Below are 20190 nucleotides of genomic sequence, written 5' to 3'. Positions count from 1 at the left end.
TTTGACAGTTTAGTTTTATATATCTTTGGATCGATGTCTTGATACATGTTCAATAATTCAGGTAAGAAAATCAAAGTAGGTTGAATCAGTTCATCTGGATACAACGTTTATTGACGGATACATTTCATCACTCAACTAAGTGACCTCTTCAGTCTAAACTGACTGCAGGTATCCCCACCCTTCTAAACAACACAGTGCCTAATGACCGAAACCAATGACCCGTTTCATATGCAAATATGGGTGTGACCATTGATCATGTGTACTATTCGCAGAGGATTAGGGATTGTTGCAATTACAGCATTGTAAGATGGTGCCAGAGTACACATGGCCATCGAAACTCTAGTTAATGGCCACACCCACATTTGATCACGAAACTGGTCGTTAGTTTCGGTCATTAGGCACTGTATTGTTTATAAGGGGTGGGGATACCTGCAGTCAGTTTAGACTGAAGAGGTCATTTAATTGAGTGATGGAATGTATCTGTCAATAAACGCTGTATCCAGATGAACTGATTCAACCTACTTTGACTTTGGATCAATGTTTTCTCAGTACTGAAGGTTTTTACCTGTGATAGCTGCTCTGGCATAGCCAACATGTTGATTCATCTTCATGTCTTGTTCTGTTTGGCTTGTGTCTGCAGGGAACATTTCAAAGGAGACATCCCTTTTCACGTACGACTCAAAGTATCTTTTTGATACTTACTACTATCCTCCAAAGCATGACACCACCTTCATTCCCGCCTTTTCTCTCCCCGAGACACCCGATGACCCCCTGGTAGCAGACATGTTAAAGATGTGTTACGGGAATGGGGCGCAGTTCTGCAAATACGACACGCTGACCTCTCGCAGCTTGGCCCAGGGAAATGCCACGCTCAGGGCCTACCAGAGTCACGAGGCCCTAATGCAAGACTTGGAGCAAGGTGCTACATGATGATACTTTTATACTGAATGTTGACAGTTATCCATTGTCATTAGTGCCTAAAACCGTAACATAGAGTTCTGTCATCAGCTTGTGTGTTCTCTTAGGGACTGAGTTACTAATTCAATTCTACAGTGCACAACCCTTACAAAAACCAAGTATATTAATCTCATTTGAATATGGTTCTTTTAAGATTTTGTATAATATGTCCTTACCTCTGTCTGTGGTCATGAAATCCTTCAAGAGACTGGTGCTGGCCCACCTGAAGGAAATCACAGGCCCCTGCTCGACCCCCTGCAGTTTGCCTACCGAGCAAACAGGTCAGTGGAGGATGCAGTCAACATGGGCTTGCACTACATCCTCCAACACTTCGACTTCCCAGGGACACATGCAAGGTTTCTGTTTGTGGACTTTAACTCAGTGTTCAACACCGTCGTCCCAGATATCCTCCACTCAAAATTCACCCAGCTCACTGTACCAGGCCCCAGCTGCCAGTGGATTAAAAACTTCCTGACAGACAGGAGGCAGCTGATGAGGCTGGGGAAAATCACATCCAGCACCCGGACAATCAGCACTGGCGCTCCCCAGGGATGTGTATTCTCCCCTCTACTCTTCTCCCTCTACACAAATGACTACACCTCAGGTGACCCGTCTGTTAAATCCCTGAAATTTGCAGACGGCACACAACCATCAATGGCCTTATCCGGGATGGTGATGAGTCTGCATATACATGAGAGGTTGATCAGCTGGCCCTCTGGTGAAGCCATAACAACCTGGAGCTGAACACACTCAAAACAGTGAAGATGACAGTGGACTTAAGGAGGAGCCTGCCAACACTGCTCCCCCCCCCACCATACTCAACAGCATGGTGTCTGCGGTGAAAATCTACAGATTTCTGGGTTCTACAATCTCCCAGGACCTAGTGTGCATACAACATAAGACACAGTCATCAAAAAGGCCCAACAGAGGATGTACTTTCTCCACCAGCTCAGAAAGTTCAACCTGCCTCAGGAACTGCTGATTCAGTTCTACACTGCAATAATCCAGTTTGTCCTCTGCACATCCATCACTGTCTGGTTTGGTTCAGCCACCAAACAGGACAGGGACAGACAACAACAGACAGTTAAGTCTGCAGAGAAAATCATTGGTGCCAATCTGCCCTCCAGTCAGGCCGCCACGCCACCCAGACGCCCCCTTCCATTCAAGACTTCTACACCTCCAGATTCAGGAATGGGCAGGCAACATCACTACAGATCTATCACACCCTGGTCACAACCTGTTCCAACTCCTCTGCTCTGTTAGGCGCTACAGAGCACTGTTCCCCAAAACAACCAGAAATAAAAAGTTTTTTTCCACGGGCTGTCATTCAAATGAACACTTAACATCCATCCATCCATCCATCCATGATCCAAACCACTTATCCTGCTCTCAGGGTTATGGGGATGCTGGAGCCTATCCCAGCAGTCATTGGGTGGCAGGCAGGGAGACACCCTGTATAGGCCGCCACATTGTCAAATAAATTCAGCCATGTTGTTTATACTGTACATATACCAGTACACTCTGTCATGTCTATCTACCTCAGGCATGTATGTAAGTAACTTGTTAACATTTATTTCAGCATCTCTGATATATTCTCTATACCATTGCACCTGTATATAGTCACTCCTTGTGTATATATCTGAAGATTGTTGTGCTGCGCTATACAAATCTAAGTTGTTGTTGTGTTGTTATTCTATGTTAGATACACTGACAGCCACGAAATCAGAGTGAAACTCCATGTGTTTAAAAACTTACATGGCCATAAATCTGATTCTGAGTCGCATTCTGGGAAGTTGACTTTTATTACTATAGCAATAGAATGTATTACTGTAGTAATTCTAACATAGTCCTAAAAGTAAACCTTTAAGACTATTACAGTAGTTCTCTTTAAGGTTTTGTGCAGCGTTTCTTAAATTCTAATAAGAATCCAGTGGTGTAGTATGCTTAATATTCATTACAGGTTTGCTATAATTGTTTTTCACAAGAATAAAAATAGTAGTGACAAAAGAAACTAAAGCTTACTTGTTGAAAAGTCACCTAATTATTTTTCCATACCTGTTTTAGATGCCTCTATTGAAGACAGGATACAGATTTTAAAACATCTTACTGATGCTTTTCAGTGGTGTCCTGTGGATGGCTGCCCACTCCCAGGAATGGGAAAAAGAACGGGACGAGCTACCTCGAGGGAACAGTGCTTGACTTCTCCTGTAATGAAGGTTTCAAATTATACGGTTCCTCTCAGCGCACCTGCCTGGAGGACGGGACATGGACCGGGGTGCAGCCGCACTGTCTGAAAGGTGCGTGCAAATGTACAACCAAAGCCAAGGTTTGCTTATATGATCAAACCCAAGATTGCAGCATACACGCTGTGTTATTGCTATTGTTGTTGCTGGGGAAAATGCACATTTATAAAGAAACAAAGAAAAAAAAAGAACCAATATTATAATAATGACAAAAGTTGATATTTATAATAATAATAATAATAATAATTAACTTTATTTATGTAGTACTTTTATAAGACAATGTTACAAAGTGCTTTACAAAGAAATAAAACCAGACAAGGCAAAACTAAGAATAAGATCAAATAAGTAAGAGTAAAAATGAAACCCATATGAATAAATAAAAACAAATATCAAACATTTGCAAAAGCTTTCACAAAAAGACAAGTTTTAAGATGAGATTTAAAAGAAGCCAGAGACTTGGTTTGTCTTAGTTCAATAGGAAGAGAGTTCCATAGTGTGGGGGCTTTAACAGCAAAAGCCTGATCATCCTTTGTGACAAACCGGGACCTGGGAATAACCAGCAGGGCTCCATTTGCAACTCTTAATGGTCGAGAGGGTGTATACCAGGTCAGTAAATCACAAATGTTTGTAGGAGCAAGACCAATTAAGGCCTTACAGGTGAGCAATAAAGTTTTAAAATCAATATATAACAGGGATATAAAAGTGTAGGGAGGCAAGCACAGAAGTGATACAGTCATGCCTCTTTGTCCTGATAATGAGTCGAGCAGCAGCGTTTTGTACCAATTGCAGATGGTGGAGGGAGCCTTTGCTGATAACTGAGTAAAGTGCGTTGAAATATTCAAACCGAGAATAGATAAAAGTATTTACAACTTTTTGCAGATTGGCAATTGATAAAAATGACCTAATTTCAGAGATTACCTTGAATTGGAGAAAGCATGACTGAACAACATGTTTGATTTGATTATCAAAACCAAGGTTAGCATTGAATATTGCTCCAAGATTCCTAGCAGCCTGCTTAAGACTACCTGGCAGACCACCAAGATTAGTACCAAAAGGGCTGATGGAATTTGGGAGACCGAACAGAATAACCTCAGACTTATCATCATTAAATTTAAGAAAAATTTCTGACATCCAGGATTTAATGTCAGAGAGGCAAGTTGTGAGATTTGCTAGGGCGCTAGGATCTGTGGGTTTTGGTGGCATGTATAACTAAATGTTGTCAGCATAAAAAATGGTAAAACACATCGTGATTTTGAATGGCCTGGCCAAGGGGCAGCGTGTGTAGAGAAAACAGAAAGGGGGCCAAGAACTGAGCCTTGAGGGACACCACAACTCAACTGAGCCATCGAGGAAGTAGAGATACCCAGAACAACAGAAAAAGTTCTGTTGGTGAGGTAAGAGCGTAATAACTTAAGAGCCGAGCCCTTGATGCCAGTATACTGTGATTGACTGTGTCAAAGGCAGCACTTGAGTCTAAAAGAACTAAAATCGAGCAGTCACCTCTGTCTGCAGTCAGCAGTAGGTCATTAGTGACCTTAAATAGAGCTGTCTCAGTACTATAAAGTGCTCTAAAACCACAATGCAAACTGTTGAAATCACTGTTATTGTTCATAAATGAAATCAATGTTTATGTTATTGACAGCCAGATAAGTTTGTTGTTAACTGAGATCATCCAACATTATCTATGAAAAAGTACCTATGTACATTATCAACATTTTTTGGGGGGGGGATTCCCCCCTTTTTTTCTTCCCAATTTCCAATTGTACCTGTCCAATTACCCCACTCTTCTGAGCCATCACAGTCGCTGTTCCACCCCCTCTGCTGATCTGGGGAGAGCTGCAGACTACCATGTGGCTCCTCCGATACATGTGGAGTCGCCATCCGCTTCTTTTCACCTGACTGAGGAGTTTCGCCAGGGGCACGTAGTGCATGGGAGGATCACGCTATTCCCCCCAGTTCCCCCTCCCTGAACAGGTGCCCCAACCGACCAGAGGAGGCACTAGTGCAGCGACCAGGACACATACCACATCTGGCTTCCCACCCACAGACACGCCAATTGTGTCTGTAGGGACGCCCAACCAAGCCGGAGGTAACACGGGGATTCGAACCAGCGATCCCCATGTTAGTAGGTTTTTTTTTAATACCCTCACTTAACGACCTGTTATGAGAGCCAATCTGCACCGCCCAATTTACTAAACTATATAAATATTCGTTAATTAACCACCCGACCCACAAACTTCCAAATTTAGCCGGGGCTACAGCTAAGTGAACAGTGTTGTACTATTTGGTTTCTGGGCTGTTTGCTCAGCATAATACACTGATTGCAAGGCATAGCCTATTGTATCTCAATCTAATAGTGTCTGGGTCCAGGCTGCTAAATAAACAGACAAATTGTTCGAATGGTGATCTTTATAGTTGAGTAACATCAAAACAAGTAACCCTTCCCAGATAGCATCCGGATATGGGCCACTTCAGGCACTGATGCGGCACTGATGGCCTTCTTCTGGCCCTGACAAAATGGATGTGAGCCTGAAGTGGCCCACATGTATAATAGCAAATATGGCCCAAATACGCCAAATCACATGTGGGCCTTTTTTGGCGAAGATGCAGTGCTCTCGGCAACATGTAATCTGGATGTGACCCTGAAGTGGCCCGTGTGGTAAATGGTGAATATGGCCCAAATATCACAAAACAAATATGGGCCACCTTTGGAAAATATGTGGTACATGCAGCATTGCTATGGCTTGGTTCTGGCCCAGATCTGGCAAACAGGAGCGGACCGCCCAAGTGCCACCATTCCACATGGTATGTGAGCCGGATGAAAGTGTCTGGTGTGGGACGGGTCCAGACCACAGCAATTTTGCTATCTGGGTTTACTAAGGACATGAACTTTGTCTCTCTCTTTCTCTCTCACTCACACACACACACAGACACAGACACACACACACATACATATACCTCTTCTGACCCCAAAAAGAGTATAGCGGTGAAAACAAAAGCTACGGATACCACTTATGGAACAAGCTCGTAGGTGAAGCCTCAACACTATAAAACACATGCATTAACCAAAACCACAATCACAAACTGATGACAAAGCTGGGGGGGGGGGCTCACGCTCACACACACACACACACACACACACACACACACACACACACACACACACACACACACACACACACACACACACACACACACACACACACACACACACACACACTCAAGCCCACAGAGACTTATAAATGCACATGCACGCACACAGATACAGTCGTCCCAACTATCCCACTGCTTTAAATAAAGTAAAATTAAAATAAATTATGATAATAATAGTGGCATCCCGGGTCATCCTCTTTGTGGAGTTTGCATGTTCTCCCCATATCTGTGTGGGTTTCCTGCGGGTGCTCCGGTTTCCTCCCACAGTCCAAAGACATGTAGGTCAGGTGAATCACTAAATTGTAGGGGTGTGTGTGTGTGTGTGTGTGTGTGTGTTTGGGTCCTGTGATGGACTGGCGGCCTGTCCAGGGTGTCTCCCTGCCTCCCACAACCCTGAGAGCAGGACAAGTGGTTTGTATAATGGATGGTTGGAATAATAATAACAACAATAGTTCAATAATAGATAGTTACTGGTAACTGATTACCAGTCTGGTTTTTATACTGCACCCGTACATGTTCTGATTTCTTGTATCTGTCTATGTATATGTATATGTCTGGTAAATGTTCGCATTTCTTGTTTGTAATGAGTGCTTTGTCTTGCCAATAAAGCACTTTTGAATTTGAAGTTGAAAGGGGGTGGAGAAGGTACACTAGTAATGCACAGCCTAGCCTATTACACACAATATTTCTGTAAGATATGTATAACTTATTTGGAACGTTGCTTTGTCCGTTTTTGACCTGCCCGCCAGAACCCAGGATATTTTCTAGTAAGCGCGGGTCGACCCACAGTGGGTTGTGGGTCGACCCGCGCTTACCAGAAAATATCCCGCACATCACTACATAACAGCCAGCTCATCGGGAGCAGATAGGGATTAGGTGTCTTGCTCATGGACACCTCGACATTTTTGCCAGAGGAACCAAGGATCGAACCGATAACCCTTAAGGTCCTAGACAACCTGCTGTCCCTGCTGAGCCACTGCGACCCCTTCATGGTTCTCAACCCAGTCCTCAGGGACCCCCCTGTACTGCTGGTTTTCCATCCCAGCAGGTAGCTAATTAAGTTGTCCTGCTGGTTCAGGTATTCCAGCCATCCAATCACACCAGGAGAATTTAACTACCTACCTGGCGGGACAGAAAACCAGCAGTACAGGGGGTCCCTGAGGACTGGGTTGAGAACCATTTTGGTTTTTTATTTCCTTTATAATTCAGTGCAAATACACGTGACGGGGACATTCTTCAACTTTTCAAACCAATGAAGAAACATATCATGCGCTCACCGTTCACTTTCTTTTTATTTGTATGTAAATCTGGAGGCTCTTTTAAAGACGTCTAGACATCTGGGGGTGGGTGGGGGGGGTCATAGGCTGTGATGAGGGTGTCACCCATGATAGACCGATAAGTAATCTGACTGTGTGTCTGCTCGTTAGTCAGGGTAACAGGTGGGGGTCTGCCCTTGAACCCAGTTTACAGACCTCGGTCTAATTCCTGTCAGCTACAAAGTGATATGTGATTATAAGCCAGGATCCAAATGTACAACTAAGGAAACAGTTAAGCTACAAAACAGATAAAACATTGCCATTTTGAATAATGTTTAGTTTATAATTTTTCAAGCTGTATTTCTGGAATAGGATGGATAGATTGTATTTATATAGCAATCCATCCATCCATCCATCCATCCATCCTACTCCAGAAATACAGCTTGAAAATTTTAAACTGTTCTTTGCAGCCAGCCTGTTTGAAAGAGGAGGTCTCTCTGTGTTCTTTGCAGCCAGCCTGTTTGAAAGAGGAGGTCTCTCTGTGTTCTTTGCAGTCAGCCTGTTTGAAAAAGGAGGAGGTCTCTGTGTTCTTTGTAGCCAGCCTGTTTGAAAGAGGAGGAGGTCTCTGTGTTCTTTGCAGCCAGTCTGTTTGAAAGAGGAGGTCTCTCTGGGTTCTTTGCAGCCAGTCTGTTTGAAAGATGATGTCTCTCTGTGTTCTTTGCAGCCAGCCTGTTTGAAAGAGGAGGTCTCTCTGTGTTCTTTGCAGCCAGTCTGTTTGAAAGAGGAGGAGGTCTCTGTGTTCTTTGCAGCCAGCCTGTTTGAAAGAGGAGGAGGTCTCTGTGTTCTTTGCAGCCAGCCTGTTTGAAAGAGGAGGTCTCTCTGTTCTCAGCTGCTGTCAGCAATAAAGTTGTAAATGGCTGGGCAGCACGCTTTAATGTCTGAAATGCAAACCACCTGGGTTAGTCTGCTGTAATAGTCCATCCAATTCAACATTCTCCATCAACTGGCTGAGTATTGTAGTTCCCAGTTGCAACCAGCAGATGGCAATGTTCCCCATTAAATTGTTGTCTTTAGTTTTTGAACCGTGTTGAGCTGTTAGTATGAGATAACGTCCATCCATCCATTATCCAAACCGCTTATCCTGCTCTCAGGGTCGCGGGGATGCTGGAGCCTATCCCATATGTAAATAGACAGCTATATTGATGAGGTATTTCCTGCAACATTTCGTCTCATTGACAGGCCAGTAGTGTCCACAGTAATTTATGAAGAGCCAGAGAAAGAAAGACACTCGACTTGAGGACCACCTTTTCTTCCCTGGTCTTTAGTTCAACCTGTCATGGCTTCGGCCCAGTTCTCCATCCGCTACTTGTTGGTGCTACACACAAAGACTTCCTCTTGATGGCTATCATGGACAAATAGAATTCATCTATCAGATCTGGAGGCCCGCCACCACTCCATGTAACCACTAGGTAACAGCTGGACATAATAGAACATGACCCCCCCCCCACACACACACACACACACACACACACACTTCCATCATGCAACCACATTAGTTTCATCACCTGGTACTGCAAAGCTCTTGAGATGAATGGCAGTTGTTAAGGCAGGCATTCATCTTTCATGAGTCAACCAAAGAGGCTTCATAATGTTTTCAAATGCCGAGTTTGAATTCTCAGTTGCCTCCAGTTCAAGTGCTGTGCATGCGAAAACACACTGTGCTCCTGCACTGGTTTATCATTCTTTTCTGGCATTGCTGCACGGGTCCAGATCTCTCCCTAGCCGCATGGTGACAGGCCATTTTCACATTATATGGTGGTTTTAGACCCAACACACACACACCACACACACACACACACACACACACACACACACACACACACACACACACACATCCTCACAAATCTATCCTTGTGTGGACCCCTCATTGACTACATTCATTCCCTAGCCCTTAACCCTAACCTTAACCACACAAACTTCACGCCTAACCTTAACCCTCACTCTAACCTTAACCTAACACTAATTCTAGCCTTAAACCTAAAACCAAGCCCTTACCCTAAAATAGACAATTTTCCTTGTGAGGCCCCCATGAAATGGCCCCACAAAGTAGGTGGTTTCTGGTTTTCCTATCGTAAAGGGACCATTGGGGACCATTGGGCCCCATTGGGTTGGAAAAACGAACACACACACTTACATAAATACGCAGAGTATTTTTTGCAGCGCGACAGGATAATCACACTTGCTTTGCCACTGTCATTAGACAAATAAGCATTAACAACTTGACAACATGACCTCAGGAGCACGGCAGCAGGTGTTGCATGAGCTGTTACCACCACCCATTCAGATGTTACCTGTGGCTGTGTAAACAACACCAAATGCAGAGCTGGCAGGAAGTGCCTGAGATAATTTCTCCTCCGCTCACTGTGAGTCATCTCAACATGACGAGCAGGCTCAGTGGCCTAGGCTGAAAACCATAGCTCTCAGTTTAGATGATGACAGACAGCCTGCTGCTGCGCTACAACAAAGGGCCACCGCATCCGGTTTGTCCTCTTCCCAACTCGACCTCAACAAGCCACCGTTGACACGCCACCTGTCAGCTTGAGGTGAGGGGAAAGTTCCCCGCCAGTGTGGATCACTGCGGGAATGCATCCCATCACCGAAAACAAAACGGATTAACAATCAGCTCTGTGCATAACTGTAGTCCACTGACTTCCGGTTTCTACTGCAGCGGTCATACCAGTTTCCTGTTTGTTGGCGCGCTCTGTTGACAATGGCACGTTTTTCACGATGCTTGCGAGATTTGTCATGGATAAATGTCAACGACATGCACAGAACTGTCGACAAACTTTCACCTGCGTCTACCAGCAAACGGGTGAAAAGTAACGTCCACAATTATGAGGACGGACGGACGGATGGATGGAATAGCTTGTTTGCATATGACGCGCGAACTTGTAGCTGGAGGGCAGGAAGTGATTTTCTACATAGGAAGCACCATCACAAACTCAGAATGCCGGTTGCTCACATCGATTAAACTGAGAAACTACGAGGAGTGTTTATCGACTACCAAAAATTGTTGTTCGTAAGGGGCGGAAATACAAGAAACAGACCGAAAACGCCGGAAAAAATGGCTTGGAACCGCCGTCTGCGGCCGGGAGCGGTGGAGTCGGATAATGAGCTTGTGTGCAGTGACCACTTGGTGAAAGGTGAAGCAGTTTTATGTGGCTGTGTTTATGTAGCTTAACTTTTTCCTTACTCTTTAAACTAGCACAGTTCGGGCTTTCTTCCTGCTCGTCCATTCTGCTTTTCACTTCCTGCCCTCCATCTGAATTTCGCGCGTCACCAGAATTACGTGACTGCAAGCAAAGCTATTGTGGACGTAACTTGTACAACTTGAAACTTTTCACCCTTTTGCTGGAAGGTGCCGGTAAAAGTTTGTCGACAATTCTGTTGCATGTGGTTGACATTTATCCATTGTAGATCTCGCAGGCATCGCGAAGAATGTGCCATCGTCAATAGCACACGCCAACAAACAGGAAACCGGTATGACCGCTGCGGTAGAAAAACCGGAAGTCAGTGGACTACAACTATGCAGAGTCGATTTGCCGCCATTAAAAAACACGCGGTTGTTAATAGGCCCTTTAACAGCTGCACAAAGCTGTGTGTCTCCCGATGATCAATTCTAAACGTCTCCGTCTGGGGAGGTGAGGGTGGATGTGCTGGGGGGAGGTATAAAGTCCTTGGAATGTTTTTGATCTGACTGAGTATAAACACGGATGGAGGCGACTCGAGAAGCAAAGGTTTCTCGAATTTACTAGCTCCCTTGGGCCTCATCACGGTCTTCTGAAAAACAATAGCCCAGGCAGGGGTTCAGACACATACCAGTAAACGCATCTCCCTGCCATGATGGCGTGCTGTAATATTAATAGAGTTCCACGCACAAAGGAGAAGAAAGTGATTAAAGGGAAGGTGACAGCTGCCAGGGATAGAGAGAGTTAAGTGATGGGGTGGGGGGTGGGGGTGAACGAGCGGGTTTTCAACATGAAAAAGAGATGCGAGTTGAAAGACAAGGGCTGACTCAATTCACCGCCTCCAGACCTCTCCAGAGATATGCTCGGGATTCAGCAGATGAGGGGGAACGAGAGAAAGGGAAGAGAGAGCGAACGAGAGACTGCTTGGTGAAGGCAGGTTGCGTATACAGGAGGAGCCGGGGAAATGCCAGCCAAGAGCAGCTGGAGAAATTTAAGCCAGTCACGTCCTTGCCGGCACCGCCGTCTTTATGAAGTGTGGATGAGCAAAGTCCTCCAGGGTCTGAGGAAGGTCAACATAACAGGCGTCCCTGACCTCTCTCATCTTCTGCTCTTGCACATCATATCTTGCGTTATTTTCCTTTCCAGTATGTCGGAGTTGCCTCTCACCTTCAGTCCAAAGTGCTTGCTGGATTGAAGCAGGGATGAGAAATAATTGGTTGGAGCTCTCACAAATAATCCTTTTCTTTCTCTCCCTCTCTTTGTGACTCTGGTGTTCTCTGTCTCTCTTACCATTTGGCTGTCACTCTCCATCTTTCCCTCTCTATGAAACTTTCCTACTCTCACTCTGTCACCAGCTTTCTTGTATTTCTAGCTCTTTCTAAATATTTTGCTGTCTCTCTCTGTCTGCCCTTGACTCACTCTCTCGCCTTCTCTCTCTGTACGTCTCTTCCAGATCTACCTGTCCCTCACCGGGTTAACAGAAGTACTGTCCCAGCTTGACCATGATTTTAAGAAAATCTGCAGCATGATAATCAAGTTGCATTTTATATAGCGCTTTTCTAGCTGCAACAGCCACTCAAAGTGCTTTACATTTCTGGTCAAATCTGAATTTCAGACACCTGCTATAATAGAACACACTACTACTACTACCACTACTACCGCTACTACTACTACTACTACTACTTTCGGCTGATCCTGTTAGGGGGCGCCACAGCGGATCACCAATTTCCATTTCTTCCTGTCTTCTGCATCTTCCTCTGTCACACCAGCCACCTGCATGTCCTCCCTCACCACATCCATAAACCTCCTCTTTGGCCTTCCTCTTTTCCTCTTCCCTGGCAGCTTCATATTCAGCATCCTTCTCCCAATATACCCAGCATCTCTCCTCCACACATGTCCAAACCATCTCAATCTTGCCTATCTTGCTGTGTCTGCAAACCATCCACCTTGAGCTGTCCCTCTAATATACTTGTTCCTAATCCTTTCCTTCTTCGTCACCCCCAATGAAAAGTGTAAATAGTGTGAAAGAAACTATGAAAGGTCACTGTGCTTGACTCCAAAGCAGCATAATGGATAGAATGTGTCCTGTAACACTTGCTTGGCCCTTTTGAATTGAATTGAATTGAATTCACTTCAATTCAATTCAATTCAATAGCAACTGACAGTAATTGGAAAAGTAATTGACAGTGTTTTGGTCACTCACTGACCCTCAGGTTATGGCATTCTGATACATATTGTGTCGCAAGGTGTGACCTTCGACCCTCTCCTAAAATAAGCATCCATTGTTCTTTCTCATCCCGGAGTAGAAAATTCGGAATCTGGTTTTCAAATTTCTCCTGTATTTTTCTCTTATGTTCTGGAATTTCTCACAATTTAGCAGGAAGTGCATCTCTGTTTTGACCTCACCTGCCGTATAGTGACCACATATTCTTTGCTCTTTTGGTAGCCGAGGTGTTTTGTGTGTCTGCCCTTTTCAGTGGCTAGACTGTGGTCAGTGAGTCTGTACTTGGTAAGGACGTGTCTCTGCTTACTGTCTCTGACAGTGGACAGATAGTCAGCCAGTTTGTGTTCTCTTTTTAGGGACCAATAACATTCTGATTTGTGTTGTAATTTGGTTTCTGTGTTCCAGATATGAGTTGTTGCATTGTGTGATGATGCGGTTTACTCTAATCTGTGGTTGGTGAGCAGTGCTGGTCTGAAACTCATCTATGTTAGTGGTTACGGGGTCATTTGGTTTCACAACCAGCTGACTGAGGGGATTCTTCTTAGCTCTTGGATTTGGAATGCTTTAAATTGCAGTGTGTGGTGGGGATTTAATTTAAGGTGCATCCAGAATTTAAGTGATCTTTAAGGGATCTTAATTCTGCCCTGCATGCATTTGTTGGTGTTTTCCTTTGTACGTTTAGCAATTTTCGACAGAATTCTGCATGGCAGGGCTTCTATTGGATGTTTGTCCCATCTAGTGTAGTCTTGCTGACTGAGTGGACCCCATACTTCACTTCCATATACTGCAATGGGCAGGAGGACACTGTCAGAGATTTTGGACCAGATTTAACTGGATGTCTGTTTTATAGAATTTTCTTTTCATTGCATGGAAAGCTCTCCGGGCTTTCTCTTTAAGTGCATTTGATCTCCCAGCGATGCACTTGAATTGTGTACTTGAGCAGTAAATGCTCAGACTTCAACCCTTTTTTTGTGTGTGTAATGCCTCAACTTTAAGGGCCCTAAAAATGAGTTTAACAGCATTATCCCTCGGGTATATGTGCGTGAGCTCTTTCATGCACCAGTTGCACCTGGGTGGTGCGTGTTGGAGGCAGGATTCAGATGGGCTCACACACTGCTTAATTGATAAGACTAGCACATACACACACATGCACATCTACCATCCACACACTCGCATTTAAACACATGCACAGGAAAACACACAAGGATACAGACATGCACATGCCCGTAGACATCCACTGCACACTTGCATACTCACTCATACACACACATCACATACACATACAATATGGCCCCAGGGTCTGAGACCACAGGAAAGGTTAGCTGTTGAAGTTGAGTCTAATTACTCCAGACACTTTTATGTGCCGGAGCTGCTCCTGCGCCTGCTCCTGCTCCTGCTGCTGCTGCTGCTGCTGCTGCTGCTGCTGCTCCTGCTCCTGCTCCTGCTGCTGCTGCCGTGTTAAGCCTTATATTTCCTATCTCTGCTCAGTGTCTGCACAGGACTTACTGACCAAGGAAGCTGACTAGCAGAACTTTGCTAAGCTACTGTCCTGTAGCGATGCGTGGGTCGACCCACAAGCCGCGGGTTCCCACGGGTTCCCACGCGTTCTTGCTAGAAAATATCCAGGTTCGGGCTGGGTGGGTCAACAGTAGGCAAAGCAGCATTCAGAGTAAGTTATAAGTCCATTCATCCAGTATCCATCCATCCATCCATTATCTGAACCGCATATCCTGCTCTCAGGGTCGCGGACGCTGGAGCCTATCCCAGCAGGCGTTGGGCGGTAGGTGCGGAGACACCCTGGACAGGCCGCCAGACCATCACACAGGGCCAACACACACACACACTCATACCTAGGGACAATTTAGTACAGCTGATCTACCTGACCTGCATGTCTTTGGACTGTGGGAGGATGCCGCATGCAGACACGGGGATTAAGTTGTCAGTGATTTACAGAAACATCACGTGCAATAGGCTAGGCTGTGCATTACTAGTCCACCTTCTCTTCCCCTCTCTCTGTCACGCACACTCTCTCTTAAACACACACACACACACACACACTTAAGCAGCTTTGCCATCAGTTTGTGATTGTGGTTTTGGTCAGTGCATGTGTTTTTAGAGTGTTGAGGCTTCACCTACGAGTTGGAGTTTTTTTCCCTAAGTGGTATCTAGCTTTTGCCTGCACCGCCAAACCCCTTTTATTGGTCAGCAAGAAGAGGCTGGTGTGTGTGTGTGTGTGTGTGTGTGTGAGTGTAAGGGAGAGAGAGAGAGAGAGAGAGAGAGAGAGAGAGAGAGGAGAGAGAGAGAGAGAGAGAGAGAGAGAGAGAGAGAGAGAGAGAGAGAGAGAGAGAGAGAGAGAGAGAGAGAGAGAGAGAGAGAGAGAGAGAGAGAGAGAGAGAGAGAGAGAGAGGAGAGAGAGAGAGAGCGAGAGAGAGACAGATGGGCAGATAGACAGACAGGCAGGGGAAGCATTCGCGGGCCATGCCCCCACAAATGAGTTATTGTGCTGCCGCCACCCGCAGGCCAGGCATTTGATGCCAAACTCTGTGTTTTATTAAAAAATTTAATTATTTAATTAAAAGTGAAAACCTTTTCGTCAAATAAATAAATAAATAAATCTGTTTTATATTGTTAACGTTGTTTGATACTGGTTTATTGAAATCATTCACTTTGATCAATGACGATGAAATGAGTTGTATACTATCTTTATTTTTTTTTTTATTAACCTCCCTTTTTATCCCCAATTCCGTCTGGGCCAATTACCCCACACTTTTGAGCCGTCTCGGTCACTGCTCCACCCCCTCTGCCGATTTGGGGAGGGCTGCAGACTACCACATGCCTCCTCCGAAACATGTGGAGTCGCCAGCCACTTCTTTTCACCTGACAGTGAGGAGTTTCACCAGGGGGATGTAGTGTGTGGGAGGCTCACGCTATTCCCCCAGCCCCCCCCCAAACATGCGCCCCGACCGACCAGAGGAGGCGCTAGTGCAGCGACCATGACACATACCCACATCAGGCTTTTTACCCGCAGACACGGCCAATTGTGTCTGTAGGGACGCCCAACCAAGCCGGAGTGTAACACGGGGATTCGATCCGACGATCCCGTGTTGGTAGGCAACGGAAGAGCTGTTTCTGATTTCATGTCTAAGAATGATTTGTATTGATCCGTGGAGATTCTATAACCTCCGTATCAAGGAATATTTCCTTCTTTTCACACATGCATCAGTCTTTTTCTACGATTATTATTTCATTGATGCCAAACTAATTTCCAGTGTGTTGACCATTAGATACCATCTTATTGTCATCTCTGACCATGCCCGTCTTTCTTTGGATATTGAGTTTTCCTCACAACCCCGGTACTCAGTATTATGGAGGTTCAATACTTTGCTTTTGTCAGGCGATAAATCCAATAAATTTATCGCAGCCTCAATTGATGACTTTATTGCTATAAATCAGAACAAGACGGAACATGTCTCTTGCTCACTGCTATGGGAATCACTGAAAGCATAGCTACGGGGTCAAATCATCTCCTACTCTGCATGTTTGAATAAAACCCGTAAAGACAAACTACAAGAGCTCTCTATCAGCATTAGTAAATTGGATCAACAACTTGCTACTTGCCACTGTCCCAGTTTACACAAACGTCGTGTTGATTTACAGACTGAATTTGATCTCATCACAACCATTGATGCAGAGCACCTTCTTTTGCGTTCACGTTCCGCATACTGCGAACATGAGGATAAGGCAAGCCAGCTCCTGGCTCACCAACTACACCGCCAGGGAGCCTCTCATATGATCCCTCAGATAAGATTCATAAGGCACATTGAATATTGACTCTACCACTATCAACTTTGTCTTTTGCTCGTTTAATTCTTCTTTATATAAATCTGAATATCCATCTGACACTTTCTTAGATAGTCTCAATTTCCCTGTTGTAAACCCTGAGGTTGCTAAACAACTCGATCCACCATTAGCTTTAGCGGAAATCACCATCGCCCTGAAAAGCATGCAGGGCAATAGAGCGCCTGGCCCTGATGGATTTGCGGTTGAACTTTTTAAAAGATTTCAGGCTTATCCGGCCCCACTTTTGCATTCTATATATAAGGAATAGCTGCAACAAGGCTCTCCCCCTCCTACTTTAAGACAAGCCTCCATAAGTCTGCTTCTAGAAAAAGACAAAGACTGAATGTGGATGCTAAGATCCTAGCTAAGGCTCTGGCCCATCGGTTGGAAAATATCCTCCCAACTATTGTTTCAGATGAACAAACCGGATTTATAAAGGGGCGCCAGCTGTTCTATAATGTCTGTACCATCTTAATTATTATTTATTCGGCGTCCGGGTAGCATAGCAGTTTATTCCATTGCCTACCAACACGGGGATTGCTGGATCGAATCCCCGTGTTACCTCCGGCTTGGTCGGGCGTCCCTACAGACACAATTGGCCGTGTTTGCGGGTGGGAAGCCGGATGTGGGCGTGTGTCCTGGTTGCTGCACTAGCCCCTCCTCTGGTCGGTCGGGGCGCCTGTTTGGGGGGGGGGGACTGGGGGGAATAGCGTGAGCCTCCTATGCGCTATGTCCCCCTGGTGAAACTTCTCACTGTCAGGTGAAAAGAAACGGCTGGTGACTCCACATGTATCGGAGGAGGCATTTGGTAGTCTGCAGCCCTCCCCGGATCGGCAGAGGGGGTGGAGCATAGAGATGTAACGGTATGAAAATTTGATATCACGATTATAGTGACCAAAATTATCACAGTTATCAGTATTATCGCGGTATTGTTAAAATGTGCTGAAAATGTTCAAAAAGTATTGATACACACACGGAAATCATTTCACCAAGTTTTATTTTGAAAACCACAAATAAAATTAGCAGCACTTTTTGTTTGCATAAACATTAAAATAATAAAAATAATAACATTCCTTATGTAAACATATGAAAAAAACCATACAAATGTGCATTAAAGATGTCACCATGTGGCCATGAGAGGTAACTGCACTTTGTGCACATTGCAAATAAGAAAACAGCAGCCAAAAAGAAATTTCTTCACATTGTCTGTGAATGTTCTCATTCATCCAGGTCATGGTTATCCAAAGGAGTTGAATCAAGTGCAACTGGACTTGGTATATATCCGTGAAGACGTTTCGCCTCTCATCCAAGGGGCTTTCTCAGTTCGTGCCTTTCTTAGTTACTTTAAATAATGTTTATAATGTTTACATTGATAGCTTTGGATATAATCTGCATTAGGAATGCTGTTTTGGTATAGATAAGCATATGAAACAGTTTTATTTAACTCAGTGCTCATGTTGAACATTAGGGCTACTGTCACTTTAGGAAGAGCGCAAATTTCTGTGTACGTGAACCAGGAAGCATCTAGATTTGTGAGTGGTGAGTCGGCGGTGATTTTGGAGACTGAAGCTATGCAGTTTTCTTACCGTAGCCGTAGTAATAATGTGGCAGTAATAGCCAGCCTTAGTTATAGTTTAGGAAATTATTATTTGATTACTCCTGTATGAAGATTTCGCCGTGGAACCGGAATACATTTTCGTTTTGTTATATTTTTACACCGGAGTCCTGTGGAGGTTTTTTCCTTGCTTTTCCTTAAGAACGTACTACGCACGAGTAGCTAACGTTAGCCAGTGGCACGAGTAGCTAACTTTAGCCAGTGGGACGGACCGTCGGCTCTCACAAAGAGTAACGTTTGGTAACATGAAAGCTCAAGTTTACATTATTGACAAGCTATTAGCAAGTTAGACCTGCAAACCATGACATTTTCCCCCATTCCGACGTCCCCACATCAGGCATTCAGCTAAAATTTAACTTACCTTGCATTCGCTGTAAAGTTGTGGATGGTGGTCACGGAGATGACTCGTAAGATTAAAGGTGTTGCCCCCTTTCGCAGCGATGTTCTTTCTGCATGTTCTGCAGACAGGGTAACCTTCTTCGATCAGTTTTCCCTCAGCACTCTTATAAAAACCAAAATACGACCACACTTCAGACTTAGTCCTCTTAGTAGGCGAAAAAATCTCCCGAGCGCCGTCACTGCCTGTGCCTTCCATGTTTCATTGAGGCAAAACAAACCCACGTTGCCTGCTGCGCCTGCGCGCCTGCGTCTGAGAGACGATGCTGGACAGTATTTACCGTTAGGTTTTCAAAGCGCGGTAATCAAACACGGTTTTAATGATAATTAAAATTTGAAACGGTAATACTAACCGTCGGGAATTTTACCGCGGTTAATCATTAAACCGATAACCGTTACATCCCTAGTGGAGCAGCAACCGGGACAGCTCGGAAGAGTGGGGTAATTGGCCAAGTACAATTGGGGAGAAAAGGGGGGGTGGATTTATTGATTCTACAACTACCACAACAACTCCTGCAGTAGTGATCCCAGTTGATGCTGAAAAAGCGTTCAGCAGTGTTGAATGGGATTACTTGTTTACTGTAGTAAGTAAATTTAGGCTGGGAAATGTCATTATTTCCTGGATACGCTTACTTTATACATCTCCACAAACTAGTATCGCCACCAATGGCATTCAGTCCAGTTTCTTCCACTTTGTTTTGTGGCACCTGTAAAAGTTGTCCTTTATCCCCCCTATTGTTTGTGCTAGTAATAGAGCCCTTGTCAATCTTTCTAAGGTCCTCTCCCATCTTTACTTGGATATCATGGTTGGGCATGGAATTCAGGGTATATCACTTTACGCTGATGATTTACTGTTTTATGTCTCAGATCCAAACCATTTTATACCAGCTATTCTAGCCATCCTTCAGAGATTTGGCCCATTCTCAGGCTATAAAGTAAATATCTCAAAGACTGAATGCTTTCCTGTCAATGCTCCGACATTACAACTTAAATGTTCTGATAACCCTTTTAAATCAGAATCAGAATGCTTTATTCATCCCTGAGGGGAAATTGGGTAAATTGAGCCCCTCTGGCTTTAAACACCTGGGGATCCATGTAATCAGAACCACTAACCTCCCTCGTTTGTGCCAATTTCTGTTATGGCTCGCCCACCCCGCGCCGTGGCCCGCCCACCCCACGCCGGCAGCCAATTGGCTCGTCAGGGCCGGGCTTAGTCATCAGGGCTGGGCTTAAGTTTGGTGGCCTCCCACGTGCCCGT

The 20190-nt window shown here is 44.8% G+C and overlaps 1 protein-coding gene across 1 annotated transcript in view; it reads left to right on the top strand.

The window, feature by feature from the left end:
* susd2 (sushi domain containing 2) overlaps positions 1-20190 on the top strand; it is a 65095-nt gene that overhangs the window by 20407 nt on the left and 24498 nt on the right. The window contains exons 11-12 of the mRNA XM_056278924.1: positions 641-919; positions 3078-3254. Coding sequence (XP_056134899.1) covers positions 641-919; positions 3078-3254 — 456 coding nt within the window. The remainder of the gene's footprint in view (positions 1-640; positions 920-3077; positions 3255-20190) is intronic.

Source organism: Lampris incognitus, chromosome 1, assembly GCF_029633865.1.
Source record: "Lampris incognitus isolate fLamInc1 chromosome 1, fLamInc1.hap2, whole genome shotgun sequence".
NCBI classification, from domain to species: Eukaryota; Metazoa; Chordata; class Actinopteri; order Lampriformes; family Lampridae; genus Lampris; species Lampris incognitus.
This window is presented reverse-complemented; position numbering and strand designations above follow the sequence as displayed.